General features: G+C 48.5%; 1 protein-coding gene across 1 annotated transcript in view; it reads right to left on the reverse strand.

Annotated features, from left to right (window-relative positions):
- The window catches only part of LOC135533083 (prominin-1-A-like), a gene marked incomplete at its 5' end in the record, with an annotated part of 55,367 nt that overhangs the window by 27,857 nt on the left and 12,510 nt on the right, over positions 1-15,000 (reverse strand). The window contains 6 exons of the mRNA XM_064960481.1: positions 6,094-6,111; positions 7,376-7,468; positions 8,888-8,959; positions 10,694-10,840; positions 12,911-12,995; positions 14,237-14,340. Coding sequence (XP_064816553.1) covers positions 6,094-6,111; positions 7,376-7,468; positions 8,888-8,959; positions 10,694-10,840; positions 12,911-12,995; positions 14,237-14,340 — 519 coding nt within the window. The remainder of the gene's footprint in view (positions 1-6,093; positions 6,112-7,375; positions 7,469-8,887; positions 8,960-10,693; positions 10,841-12,910; positions 12,996-14,236; positions 14,341-15,000) is intronic.

Consider the following 15,000-nt stretch of genomic DNA (forward strand, 5'->3'; position numbering starts at 1 on the left):
CGTGTTTCAGATAGGTCTAGTTACTGAAGAGAGCCATGTTTCAGATAGGTCTAGTTACTGAAGAGGGCCATGTTTCAGACAGGTCTAGTTACTGAATAGAGCCATGTTTCAGATAGGTCTAGTTACTGAAGAGGGCCATGTTTCAGATAGGTCTAGTTACTGAAGAGGGCCATGTTTCAGATAGGTCTAGTTACTGAAGAGGGCCATGTTTCAGATAGGTCTAGTTACTGAAGAGGGCCATGTTTCAGATAGGTCTAGTTACTGAAGAGGGCCATGTTTCAGATAGGTCTAGTTACTGAAGAGGGCCATGTTTCAGATTGGTCTAGTTACTGAAGAGGGCCATGTTTCAGATAGGTCTAGTTACTGAAGAGGGCCGTGTTTCAGATAGATCTCTACAGATAGCTCACGAGCTAACAGGGAAACAATGATCTGGGTTGCTAACTTGATTCTTCTTACATGTACTCCTAAAGAAGCATTGGATTGGTGTAAACATGAGAGATAGTTCCCTTCCACCATGTGTGTTCCACCAGTCTCAGTGCTATTCATTTTAAATCCATTGATCATTACTTTATCATTTAAACCTAAACTAACCCTTGATCTGACGATCACCTTCTGTATTACTGCCTCAAAACTGAAAGTGAATAAAAAGTAGCAAATCAAGTCTGAAAACTAACTGAAGCTAAACGGAAGTTTAAAAAATAAAATATAAACATTTTAAAACCAATAGAAAAATGTAAAACGGTAATAACCAATAATAACACAAACAACATTTATTTTCTCTCACACAAATACACAACGCTGTCCAGAACAACAACATCACAACACACACCGAGTACCACAGTGTATTACAACACAAATACACAACACACACCGAGTACCACAGTGTATTACAACACAAATACACAACATCACAACACACACCGAGTACCACAGCGTATTACAACACAAATACACAACACCACAACACACACCGAGTACCACAGCGTATTACAACACAAATACACAACACTGTTCAGAACAACACACAACACACACCAAGTACCACAGTGTATTACAACACAAATACACAACACCACAACACACACCGAGTACCACAGCGTATTACAACACAAATACACAACACCACAACACACACCGAGTACCACAGTGTATTACAACACAAATACACAACACAACACACACCAAGTACCACAGTGTATTACAACACAAATACACAACACCACAACACACACCGAGTACCACAGCGTATTACAACACAAATACACAACACCACAACACACACCGAGTACCACAGCGTATTACAACACAAATACACAACAACACAACACACACCGAGTAACACAGTGTATTACAACACAAATACACAACACCACAACACACACCGAGTACCACAGTGTATTACAACACAAATACACAACACCACAACACACACCGAGTACCACAGTGTATTACAACACAAATACACAACACCACAACACACACCGAGTACCACAGTGTATTACAACACAAATACACAACACAACACACACCGAGTACCACAGCGTATTACAACACAAATACACAACACTGTCCAGAACAACAACATCACAACACACACCGAGTACCACAGCGTATTACAACACAAATACACAACGCTGTCCAGAACAACATCATTGAATGAGTAGGTGTGTCCAAACCGTTGACTAGTACTGTATATACACACACACAGAAACTATACCCCTTGACTTATTTCACATTTAGTTGTCTTACAATTTAAATTCAAAATGGATTAAATAGATGTTTTATTCTCACCCATCTATACACAAAACCCCATAATGACAAATTAAAAACATGTTTTGAGAAATGGTAGAACATTTATTGAAAATGAAATACAGAAATATCTAATGTACATAAGTATTCACACCCCTGAGTCAATACTTAGTAGAAGCACCTTTGGCAGTGATTACAGTTTTCTGGGTAAGTTTCTAAGAGTGATTACAGCTGTGAGTCTTTCTGGGTAAGTCTCTGAGAGTGATTACAGCTATGAGTCTTTCAGGGTAAGTCTCTGAGAGTCATTACAGCTGTGAGTCTTTCTGGGTAAGTCTCTAAGAGCTGTGGGTCTTTCAGGGTAAGGCTCTAAGAGTGATTACAGCTGTGAGTCTTTCTGGGTAAGTGTCTAAGAGTCATTACAGCTGTGAGTCTTTCTGGGTAAGTCTCTAAGCTCTTTCTACACCTGGATTGTGCAACATTTGCCCATTATTCGTTAACATATTCTTCAAGCTCTGTCACATTGGTTGTTGATCATTGCTCGACAACCATTTCCAGGATCTTTCCACAGATGTTCAAGTAGATTTAAGTCAAAAGTGTAACTATTCCACTCAGGAACATTCACTGTCTTCTTGGTAAGCAACTCCAGTGTAGATTTGGCCTTGTGTTTTAGGTTATTGTCCTGCTGAAAGGTGTCTGGTGGAATGCAGACTGAACCAGGTTTTCCTCTAGGATTGTGTTTTAGGTTCTTGTCCTGCTGAAAGGTGAATTAATCTCCCAGTGTCTGGTGGAAAGCAGACTGAACCAGGTTTTCCTCTAGGATTGTGTTTTAGGTTCTTGTCCTGCTGAAAGGTGAATTAATCTCCCAGTGTCTGGTGGAAAGCAGACTGAACCAGGTTTTCCTCTAGGATTGTGTTTTAGGTTCTTGTCCTGCTGAAAGGTGTCTGGTGGAATGCAGACTGAACCAGGTTTTCCTCTAGGATTGTGTTTTAGGTTCTTGTCCTGCTGAAAGGTGAATTAATCTCCCAGTGTCTGTTGGAAAGCAGACTGGACCAGATTTTGCCTGTGTTTAGCTTCATTCCGTTTCTCTTTTATTCTGAAAAACTCCCTCATCGTCAACAATTACAAGCATACTCATAACATGATGCAGCCACCACTATGCTTGAAAATATGGAGAGCAATTCTCAGTAATGTGTTGTATTTGATTTGCCCCAAACAACACTTTGTATTCAAGACAAAAAGTTATTTGCTTTCCCACATGTTTTACAGTATTACTTTATGCCCAACAGTATGTGGACAACTGCTTGTCCAACATCTCATTCCAAAATCATGGACATTAATATAGAGTTGTTCCCCTCTTTGCTGCTATAACAGCCTCCACTCTTCTGGGAAGGCTTTCCACTAGATGTAGGAACATTGCTGCTATAGCAGCCTCCACTCTTCTGGGAAGGCTTTCCACTAGATGTAGGAACATTGCTGCTATAACAGCCTCCACTCTTCTGGGAAGGCTTTCCACTAGATGTAGGAACATTGCTGCTATAACAGCCTCCACTCTTCTGGGAAGACTTTCCACTAGATGTTGGAACATTGCTGCTATAACAGCCTCCACTCCTCTGGGAAGGCTTTCCACTAGATGTTGGAACATTGCTGCTATAACAGCCTCCACTCTTCTGGGAAGGCTTTCCTCTAGATGTTGGAACATTGCTGCTATAACAGCCTCCACTCTTCTGGGAAGGCTTTCCACTAGATGTTGGAACATTGCTGCTATAACAGCCTCCACTCTTCTGGGAAGGCTTTCCACTAGATGTAGGAACATTGCTGCTATAACAGCCTCCACTCTTCTGGGAAGGCTTTCCTCTAGATGTTGGAACATTGCTGTTATAACAGCCTCCACTCTTCTGGGAAGGCTTTCCACTAGATGTTGGAACATTGCTGCTATAACAGCCTCCACTCTTCTGGGAAGGCTTTCCACTAGATGTAGGAACATTGCTGCTATAACAGCCTCCACTCCTCTGGGAAGGCTTTCCACTAGATGTTGGAACATTGCTGCTATAACAGCCTCCACTCTTCTGGGAAGGCTTTCCTCTAGATGTTGGAACATTGCTGCTATAACAGCCTCCACTCTTCTGGGAAGGCTTTCCACTAGATGTAGGAACATTGCTGCTATAACAGCCTCCACTCCTCTGGGAAGGCTTTCCACTAGATGTTGGAACATTGCTGCTATAACAGCCTCCACTCTTCTGGGAAGGCTTTCCTCTAGATGTTGGAACATTGCTGCTATAACAGCCTCCACTCTTCTGGGAAGGCTTTCCACTAGATGTAGGAACATTGCTGCGGGGACTTGCTTCCATTCAGCCACAAGAGCATTAGTGAGGTCGGGCACTGCTGTTAGGCGATTAGGCCTGGCTCACAGTCGGCGTTCCAATTCATCCCAAATTCGCTCGATGGGGTTGAGGTCAGGGCATTGTGCAGGCCAGTCAAGTTCTTCCACACAGATCTCGGCAAACCATTTCTGTATGGACCTCACTTTGTGCACTGGAGCGTTGTCATGCTGAAACAGGAAAGGGCCTTCCCCAAACTGTTGCCACAAAGTTGGAAGCACAGAACTGTCTTGAATGTCATTGTATGCTGTAGCGTTAAGACTTCCCTTCACTGGAATCGAGGGGCCTGAAACATGAAAAACAGCCTGAGAGCATTATTCCTCCTCCACCAAACTTTACAGTTGGCACTATGCATTGGGGCAGGTAGCGTTCTCCTGGAATCCGCCAAACCCAGATCCGTCCGTCAAACTGCCAGATGTTGAAGCGTGATTCATCAGAGTCCAATGGCCGTGAACTTTACTCCAGACGACGCTTGGCGTTGCGCATGGTGATCTTAGGCTTGTGTGCTGCTGCTCGGCCACGGAAACCCATTTCATGAACAGACGAACAGTTGTTGTGCTGACCTCCAGTGGCAGTGTGGATCTCGGTAGTGGAACGGCGCTGCAGCCCGACGACAGACGAGTTTTACTGCGTTGTTCAGCACTCTGTTGTTCCGTTCTGTGAGCTTGTGTGGCCTACCACTTTGCGGCTTTGCCGTTGTTGCTCCTAGACGTTTCCACTTCACAATAATAGACATTCTACTGACAGTTTTTGTCTATGCATGGTTGTGTGCGCAATTTTATACACCTGTCAGCAACGGGTTGAAACAGCCAAATCCACTAGTTTGACGGGGTGTCCACATACTTTTGTATATATAGTGTAATTGTATATGTGGGGTAAAGAGATGAGCTAGTCAAAAACCATGTTAAAGACTATTATTGTACACAGAGTGGGTCTATGCAACCTAAAACGTGACTTGTTCAGCACAGTTTTACTCCTGAACTTATTCAGGCCACAACAACAAAGGGGTTGAATACTTATCGACTCAAGACGTTTCAGCTTTTCATTTTTAATTACTTTGTAAACAAAAACAACATTATTCCACCTTCAATATTATGGGCTATTGTGTATAGGCCACTGATACAACATCTAAATGTAATCCATTTTAAATTCAGCTGTAACACAACAACAAAGTCAAGGGGTGTGAATAGTTTCTGAAGGCTCGGTGTAGAAATATACACAAACTACACACAGACACCAAGCTTACCCGCGCTCGGACACATTTCAGGGAGGGAGGGAGAGAGAGGGGGGGGGGAAGGGAGGAGGAGGAGGAGGAGAGAGACAGACACAGACACCAAGCTTACCCGCGCTCGGACACATTTCAGGGAGGGAGGGAGAGAGAGGAAGAGGAGGAGGAGGAGGAGAGAGAGACAGACACAGACACCAAGCTTACCCGCGCTCGGACACATTTCAGGGAGGGAGGGAGAGAGAGGGGGGGGGGGAGGAGGAGGAGAGAGAGACAGACACAGACACCAAGCTTACCCGCGCTCGGACACATTTCAGGGAGGGAGGGAGAGAGAGGGGGGGGGGGAGGAGGAGGAGAGAGAGACAGACACAGACACCAAGCTTACCCGCGCTCGGACACATTTCAGGGAGGGAGGGAGAGAGAGGGAGGGGGGAGGAGGAGGAGAGAGACAGACACAGACACCAAGCTTACCCGCGCTCGGACACATTTCAGGGAGGGAGGGAGAGAGGGGGAGGAGGAGAGAGAGACAGACACAGACACCAAGACCCGCGCTCGGACACATTTCAGGGAGGGAGGGAGAGAGAGGGGAGGGGGGGGAGGAAGAGGAGGAGGAGGAGGAGGAGAGAGAGACAGACACAGACACCAAGCTTACCCGCTTTCAGGGAGGGAGGAGAGAGAGGGGAGGGGGGAGGAAGAGGAGGAGGAGGAGGAGAGAGAGACAGACACAGACACCAAGCTTACCCGCGCTCTGACAAATTTCTGGGCCACCATTTATATGTGAATATTAGTGAGAGAGAAAGACAAGAAGAGAAACCGAGGGGGAGAGAGAAGAAATGGGGGGAGGGAGAGGGAGAGAGAGAAGAAATGGGGGGAGGGAGAGGGAGAGAGAGAAGAAATGGGGGGAGGGAGAGGGAGAGAGAGAACAGCAGGAACGTTGAGGAAGAACAGAAATCAGTCAAGCTGTCTCTTACCAGGTCTTTGGGAGAAAGACTGTTTATATGAGTATGTGAGTACACGTGTGTGCGTATGTGAGTGTGTATATGTGAGTGTGTGTGTGTGTGTGAGTGTGCGTCGGGGTGTGTGGGTTTGTGTGAGTGTGTATATGTGAGTGTGTGTGTGTGTGTGTGAGTGTGCGTCGGGGTGTGTGAGTTTGTGTGAGTGTGTATATGTGAGTGTGTGTGTGTGTGTGTGTGTGAGTGCGCGTTGGGGTGTGTGGGTTTGTGTGAGTGTGTATATGTGTGTGTGAGTGCGCGTCGGGGTGTGTGAGTTTGTGTGAGTGTGTATATGTGTGTGTGAGTGCGCGTCGGGGTGTGTGAGTGTGTATATGTGAGTGTGAGTGTGTGTGTGTGAGTGCGCGTTGGGGTGTGTGGGTGTGTATGAGTGTGTATATGTGTGTGTGAGTGTGCGTCGGGGTGTGTGAGTTTGTGTGAGTGTGTATATGTGTGTGTGAGTGCGCGTCGGGGTGTGTGAGTGTGTATATGTGAGGTTGAGTGTGTGTGTGTGAGTGCGCGTCGGGGTGTGTGAGTGTGTATATGTGAGGTTGAGTGTGTGTGTGTGAGTGCGCGTCGGGGTGTGTGGGTTTGTGTGAGTGTGTATATGTGAGTGTGTGTGTGTGAGTGCGCGTCGGGGTGTGTGGGTTTGTGTGAGTGTGTATATGTGAGTGTGTGTGTGTGTGTGTGCGCGTCGGGGTGTGTGGGTTTGTGTGAGTGTGTGTGTGTGTGTGTGAGTGCACGTCGGGGTGTGTGGGTTTGTGTGAGTGTGTATATGTGAGTGTGTGTGTGTGAGTGCGCGTCGGGGTGTGTGGGTTTACCATGGCCTGCTCCATAGGGACGACCTGTTCTCTGTGTGAGTGTGTATATGTGTGTGTGTGTGTGGGTTTACCATGGCCTGCTCCATGGGGACGACCTGTTCTCTGTGTGAGTGTGTATATGTGTGTGTGTGTGTGGGTTTACCATGGCCTGCTCCATAGGGACGACCTGTTCTCTGTGTGAGTGTGTATATGTGTGTGTGTGTGTGGGTTTACCATGGCCTGCTCCATGGGGACGACCTGTTCTCTGTGGATCTGTCGTATGCTGCTGGCATGACCCTTCAAAGCATTCTCTAGAGCTCCCCGCGGCTACACACAAACACACGGGAAGTAGCATTAGCATTTAGCCTCACCATATCCATATTAACACACAGGACGTCTAGGGGTTAGGGGACTCACCAGAAGGTCGGCCTGGGCCTCCAGCTCGTTAGGGGTTAGGGTCTAGAGGGGTTAGGGGACTCACCAGAAGGTTGGCCTGGGCCTCCAGCTCGTTAGGGGTTAGGGTTAGGGGACTCACCAGAAGGTCGGCCTGGGCCTCCAGCTCGTTAGGGTCTAGGGGTTAGGGGACTCACCAGAAGGTCGGCCTGGGCCTCCAGCTCGTTAGGGGTTAGGGTCTAGGGGTTAGGAGACTCACCAGAAGGTCGGCCTGGGCCTCCAGCTCGTTAGGGGTTAGGGTCTAGAGGGGTTAGGGGACTCACCAGAAGGTTGGCCTGGGCCTCCAGCTCGTTAGGGGTTAGGGTTAGGGGACTCACCAGAAGGTCGGCCTGGGCCTCCAGCTCGTTAGGGTCTAGGGGTTAGGGGACTCACCAGAAGGTCGGCCTGGGCCTCCAGCTCGTTAGGGGTTAGGGTCTAGGGGTTAGGAGACTCACCAGAAGGTCGGCCTGGGCCTCCAGCTCGTTAGGGGTTAGGGTCTAGAGGGGTTAGGGGACTCACCAGAAGGTTGGCCTGGGCCTCCAGCTCATTAGGGGTTAGGGTTAGGGGACTCACCAGAAGGTCGGCCTGGGCCTCCAGCTCGTTAGGGGTTAGGGTTAGGGGACTCACCAGAAGGTCGGCCTGGGCCTCCAGCTCGTTAGGGGTTAGGGGACTCACCAGAAGGTCGGCCTGGGCCTCCAGCTCGTTAGGGGTTAGGGTCTAGGGGACTCACCAGAAGGTCGGCCTGGGCCTACAGCTCGTTAGGGGTTAGGGTCTAGGGGTTAGGAGACTCACCAGAAGGTCGGCCTGGGCCTCCAGCTCGTTAGGGGTTAGGGTTAGAGGACTCACCAGAAGGTCGGCCTGGGCCTCCAGCTTGTTAGGGGTTAGGGTCTAGAGGGGTTAGGGGACTCACCAGAAGGTCAGCCTGGGCCTCCAGCTTGTTAGGGGTTAGGGTCTAGAGGGGTTAGGGGACTCACCAGAAGGTCGGCCTGGGCCTACAGCTCGTTAGGGGTTAGGGTCTAGGGGTTAGGAGACTCACCAGAAGGTCGGCCTGGGCCTCCAGCTCGTTAGGGGTTAGGGTTAGAGGACTCACCAGAAGGTCGGCCTGGGCCTCCAGCTTGTTAGGGGTTAGGGTCTAGGGGTTAGGAGACTCACCAGAAGGTCGGCCTGGGCCTCCAGCTCGTTAGGGGTTAGGGTTAGGGGACTCACCAGAAGGTCGGCCTGGGCCTACAGCTCGTTAGGGGTTAGGGTTAGGGGACTCACCAGAAGGTCGGCCTGGGCCTCCAGCTCGTTAGGGGTTAGGGTTAGGGGACTCACCAGAAGGTCGGCCTGGGCCTCCAGCTCATTGGAAAACGACAGCAGATCCACCAGAGTTACACCTTTATTCACCTACACACAGAGTCAGGGGTCAGGGTTTAGTGGTTAGGGGTCAGGGTTTAGTGGTTAGGGGTCAGGGTTTAGGGGTCAGGGTTTAGTGGTTAGGGGTCAGGGTTTAGTGGTTAGGGTCAGGGTTTAGTGATCAGGGGTCAGGGTTTAGGGGTCAGGGTTTAGTGGTTAGGGGTCAGGGGTTAGGGGTAGAGGTCGACCGATTATGATTTTTCAACGCTGATTTCGGGCCAAAAAAGCAGCTACCGATTAATCGGCCGATTTAAAAATAAAAAAAAAAAAAAAATAATAATAATAATAATAATAATTACAACAATACTGAATTAACACTTATTTTAACTTAATACATCAATAAAATCAATTTAGCCTCAAATAAATAATGAAACATGTTCAATTTGATTTCAATAATGAAAAAACAAAGTGTTGGAGAAGAAAGTAAAAGTGCAATATGTGCCATGTTAGAAAGCTAACGTTTCAGTTCCTTGCTCAGAACATGAGAACATATGAAAGCTGGTGGTTCCTTTTAACATGAGTATTCCCAGGTAAGAAGTTTTAGGTTGTAGTTATTATAGGACTATTTCTCTCTATACCATTTGTATTTCATATACCTTTGACTATTGGATGTTCTTATAGGCACTATTGGCAGTGTAACAGTATAGCTTCCATCACTCTCCTCGCTCCTCACTGGGCTCGTAGACTTAATTATAACATAACACACAGAAATACGAGCCTTTGGTCATTAATATGGTCGAATCCGGAAACTATCATTTCGAAAACAAAACGTTTTTTATCTAACGGGTGGCACCATAAGTCTAAATATTCCTTGTTACTTTGCACAACCTTCAATGTTATGTCATAATTAAGTAAAATTCTGGCAAACTTGTTCGCAATGAGCCCGGCGGCCCAAACTGTTGCATATACACCGACTCCGAACGCAAGAGAAGTGACACAATTTCCTGGTTAATATTGCCTGCTAACCTGGATTTTTTTCGCTAAATATGCAGGGTTAAAAATATATACTTCTGTGTATTGATTTTAAGAAAGGCATTGGTGTTTATGGTTAGGTACAGCCGTCCAACGATTGTGCTTTTTTCCCAAACGCGCTTTTGTTAAATCATCCCCCAGCGTTGCATCGATTATATTCAACGCAGGACACGCTAGATAAACTAGTAATATCATCAACCATGTGTAGTTAACTAGTGATTATGATTGATTGTTTTTTATAAGATAAGTTTAATGCTAGCTAGCAACTTACCTTGGCTTCTTACTGCATTCACGTAACAGGCAGGCTCCTCGTGGAGTGCAATGAGAGGCAGGTGGTTAGAGCGTTGGACTAGTTAACTGTAAGGTTGCAAGATTGGATCCCCCGAGCTGACAAGGTAAACATCTGTCGTTCTGCCCCTGAACAGGCAGTTAACCCACCGTCATTGAAAATAAGAAGTGTTCTTAGCTGAATTGCCTTAAATAAAGGTATAAAAAATCAAATCAGCGCCCCAAAATTCCGATTTCCGATTGTTATGAAAACTTGAAATCGGCCATTCCGATTAAACGGTCGACCTCTCGTTAGGGGTCAGGGTTCAGTGGTTAGGGATCAGGGTTTAGTGGTCAGGGGTCAGTGTTAAGTGGTTAGAGGTCAGGGGTCATGGGTTAGGGTTCAGTGGTTAGGGTTCAGTGGTTACTGTACAGGGGTCATGGGTTAAGGGTCATGGTTCAGTGGCTAGAGGTCAGGGGTTATACCTCTGCTAGGTAAGCAGCATAGTTAATATCTCCTATCCCAGCGTTAGAGAAGGTTAGCAGGTTATCCCGTCCATCCTGCTCCAATAACACAATGCTCTGGAGGTCGATGCTCACGCTGTCAAACACCTTCACCAGGTCCTTGTTAAACTGACACACACACACACGCACACACACAGACACACACACACACACACACACACACACACACACACACACACACACACACACACACACACACACACACACACACACACACACACACACACAGACACAGAGGCACAGAGACCGATACAAAAACACTTATGAATGGTAGGGTGTGTAACAGTTCTAGGAATGACTATCTCAACACTTTATCTAGAACAATAACCCAATGGCAGAACTGTAACACACACACACACACACACACAGACCCTCCCACACACACACACACACACAGACCCTCCCACACACACACACACAGACCCTCCCCCACACACACACACAGACACACACAGACCCTCCCCCACACACACACACAGACACACACAGACCCTCCCACACAGACACACACAGACCCTCCCACACACACACACCCTCCCACACACACACACACACACACACACACACACACACACACACACACACACACACACACACACACACACACACAGACCCTCCCACACACACACACACAGACCCTCCCACACAGACACACACAGACCCTCCCACACAGACACACAGACACTCCCACACACACACACACAGACCCTCCCCCACACACACACACACACACACAGACACACACACACACACACACAGACCCTCCTCCACACACACACACACACACACACACACACACACACACAGACCCTCCCCCCACACACACACACACACACACACACACACACACACACACACAGACCCTCCCACACACACACACACAGACCCTCCCACACAGACACACACAGACCCTCCCACACAGACACACAGACACTCCCACACACACACACACAGACCCTCCCCCACACACACACACACACACACACACACACACACACACACACACACACACACACACACACACACACACACAGACCCCCCCACACACACACAGACCCTCCCACACAGACACACACAGACCCTCCCACACAGACACACACAGACCCTCCCACACAGACACACACACACCCTCCCACACACACACACACAGACCCTCCCACACACACACACACAGACCCTCCCACACACACAGACCCCCACACACACACACACACAGACACTCCCACACACACACACAGACACTCCCACACAGACCCCCCACACACACACACAGACCCCCCCACACACAGACCCCCCCCACATACACACACAGATCACCACACACACACACACACAGACCCCCCCACACACACATACCCCCTCCCACACACACACACAGACCCCCCCCCCCCACACACACACACTGAGCCCCCCCCACACACAGACCCCCCCCACACACACACACACACAGACCCTCCCACACAGACACACACACACCCTCCCACACAGACACACACACACCCTCCCACACACACACACACACACAGACACTCCCACACACACACACAGACACTCCCACACAGACCCCCCCACACACACACAGACCCCCCACACACACAGACCCCCCCACATACACACACAGATCACCACACACACACACACACAGACCCCCCCCACACACACACACACACACATACCCCCTCCCACACACACACACAGACCCCCCCACACACACACAGACCCCCCCCACACACACACACACCGAGCCCCCCCCCACACACACAGAACCCCCTCCCCACACACACACTGAGTCCACCCACACAGACCCCCCACACACACAGACCCCCCCCATACACACACAGATCCCCACACACACACACACACACAGACCCCCCACACACACAGACACTCCCACACAGACCCCCCACACACACAGACCCCCCACACACACAGACCCCCCCTCATACACACACAGATCCCCACACACACACACAGACCCCCCACACACACACAGACCCCCCCCACACACAGACCCCCCCCCCACACACACAGACCCCCCCACACACACACACATACCCCCCCTCCCACACACACACACAGACCCCCCGACCACACACACACAGACCCCCCACACACACACACATACCCCCTCCCACACACACAGACCCCCCCCACACACACACACAGACCCTGACATACCACGGTTGTTTTGAGGAAGGTGTTGATGTTGAACATTGTCTCCAGCTGCAGAGCATGGTACAGCCCGTTGTTATCATAGCAGTCTCTACACACACACACACACACACACACACACCGTTGTTATCATAGCATAGTCAAATTACTGTAAACCTAACTACTGTAAACCTAACTTCTGTAATCCAAACTACTGTAAACCTAGTTTCTGTAAACCTAGTTACTGTAATCCAAACTGCTGTAAGCCTATCTTCTGTAATCCAAACTACTGTAAACCTAGCTTCTGTAAACCGAGTTACTGTAAACCTAGCTTCTGTAAACCAAGCTTCTGTAAACCTAGATACTGTAAACCTAGCTTCTGTAAACCTAGCTTCTGTAATCCAAACACCTGTAAACCTATCTTCTATAATCCAAACTACTGTAAACCTAGATTCTGTAAACCGAGTTACTGTAAACCTAGCTTCTGTAAACCTAGCTTCTGTAATCCTAGCTTCTGTAAACCTAGCTTCTGTAATCCAAACTACTGTAAACCTAGCTACTGTAAACAAAGCTTCTGTAATCCAAACTACTGTAAACCTAGCTTCTATAAACCTAGCTACTGTAAACCTGTCTTATGTAAACCTAGCTACTGGAAACATAGCTTCTGTAAACCTATCTATTGTAAACCTGTCTTCTGTAAACCTAGTTACTGTAAACCCAGCTACTGTAAACCTAGCTTCTGTAAACCTAGCTACTGTAAACCTAGCTACTGTAAACCTAACTAGTGTAATCCTAGCTTCTGTAAACCTAGGTTCTGTAAACCGAGCTACTGTAAACCTAGCTACTGTAATCTTAGCTTCTGTAATCCAAACTACTGTAAACCTAGCTTCTGTAAACCAAGCTACTGTAAACTTATCTTGTGTAATCCAAATTACTGTAAACCTAGTTACTGTAAACCTAACTTCTGTAATCCTAGCTTCTGTAAACCTAGTTTCTGTAAACCTAGCTACTGTAATCCTAGCTACTGTAATCCTAGCTACTGTAAACCTAGCTACTGTAATCCTGGCTACTGTAAACCTAGCTACTGTAATCCTAGCTACTGTAATCCTAACTACTGTAGAGGAATTTGGGGGAATTGGTGCCCTTTTTCAATCCAATGAGTATTTTGTTGATTTGACTGTGAAGTCACGTAGTTAAACAACTAAATCAAACTGAACTAATGTCTGTGTCCAGTGATGTGAATGGTGTGTGTATGTTGGTCTGTGTGTGTGTGTGTGTGTGTGTGTGTGTGTGTGTGTGTGTGTGTGTGTGTGTGTGTGTGTGTGTGTGTGTGTGTGTGTGTGTGTCTCTCACCGGTACATGCTTCCTACAGTCAGGTTGATGTTAGGGTTCTGGAACAGCATGCCAGGCAGGAAGTTCTTCTTGGCAGGATGGACCATGTAGGGAGTGTCTATGATCTATACACACACACACACACACACACACACACACACACACACACACACACACACACACACACACACACACACACACACACACACAGTGTCTAGATACTGGAGGACACAGGGCTGTAGTGTCTAGATACTGGAGGACACAGGGCTGTAGTGTCTAGATACTGGAGGACACAGGGCTGTAGTGTCTAGATACTGGAGGACACAGGGCTGTAGTGTCTAGATACTGGAGGACACAGGGCTGTAGTGTCTAGATACTGGGTGAGAGAGGGGTGAGTGTCTAGGGGATGAGAGGGTGAGTGAGGGGGTGACTGGAGGAGAGAGGGGGTGAGAGGGGGCAGAGGGTGAGAGAAGATGAGAGAGGGTGGGAGAGGGTGAGAGAGGTGGGAGAGGGTGAGAGAGGGGGGAGAGGGGGTGAGAGAGGGGGAGAGAGGGGGAGGAGAGGGGGTGAGAGAGGGGGAGGAGAGGGTGAGAGAGGGAGTAGGGAGAGGGTGAGAGAGGGGGGGGAGGGGGAGGAGAGGGTGAGAGAGGGTGAGAGGGGAGGAGGAGAGGGTGAGAGAGGGAGGGGAGGGTGAGAGGGGGAGAGGGGGAGAGAGGGGGAGGAGAGGGTGAGAGAGGGAGGAGGAGAGGGTGAGAGAGGGAGGAGGAGAGGGTGAGAGAGGGAGG

This window comes from Oncorhynchus masou, unplaced genomic scaffold (genome assembly GCF_036934945.1).
Source record: "Oncorhynchus masou masou isolate Uvic2021 unplaced genomic scaffold, UVic_Omas_1.1 unplaced_scaffold_2203, whole genome shotgun sequence".
Classification (NCBI taxonomy): Eukaryota; Metazoa; Chordata; class Actinopteri; order Salmoniformes; family Salmonidae; genus Oncorhynchus; species Oncorhynchus masou.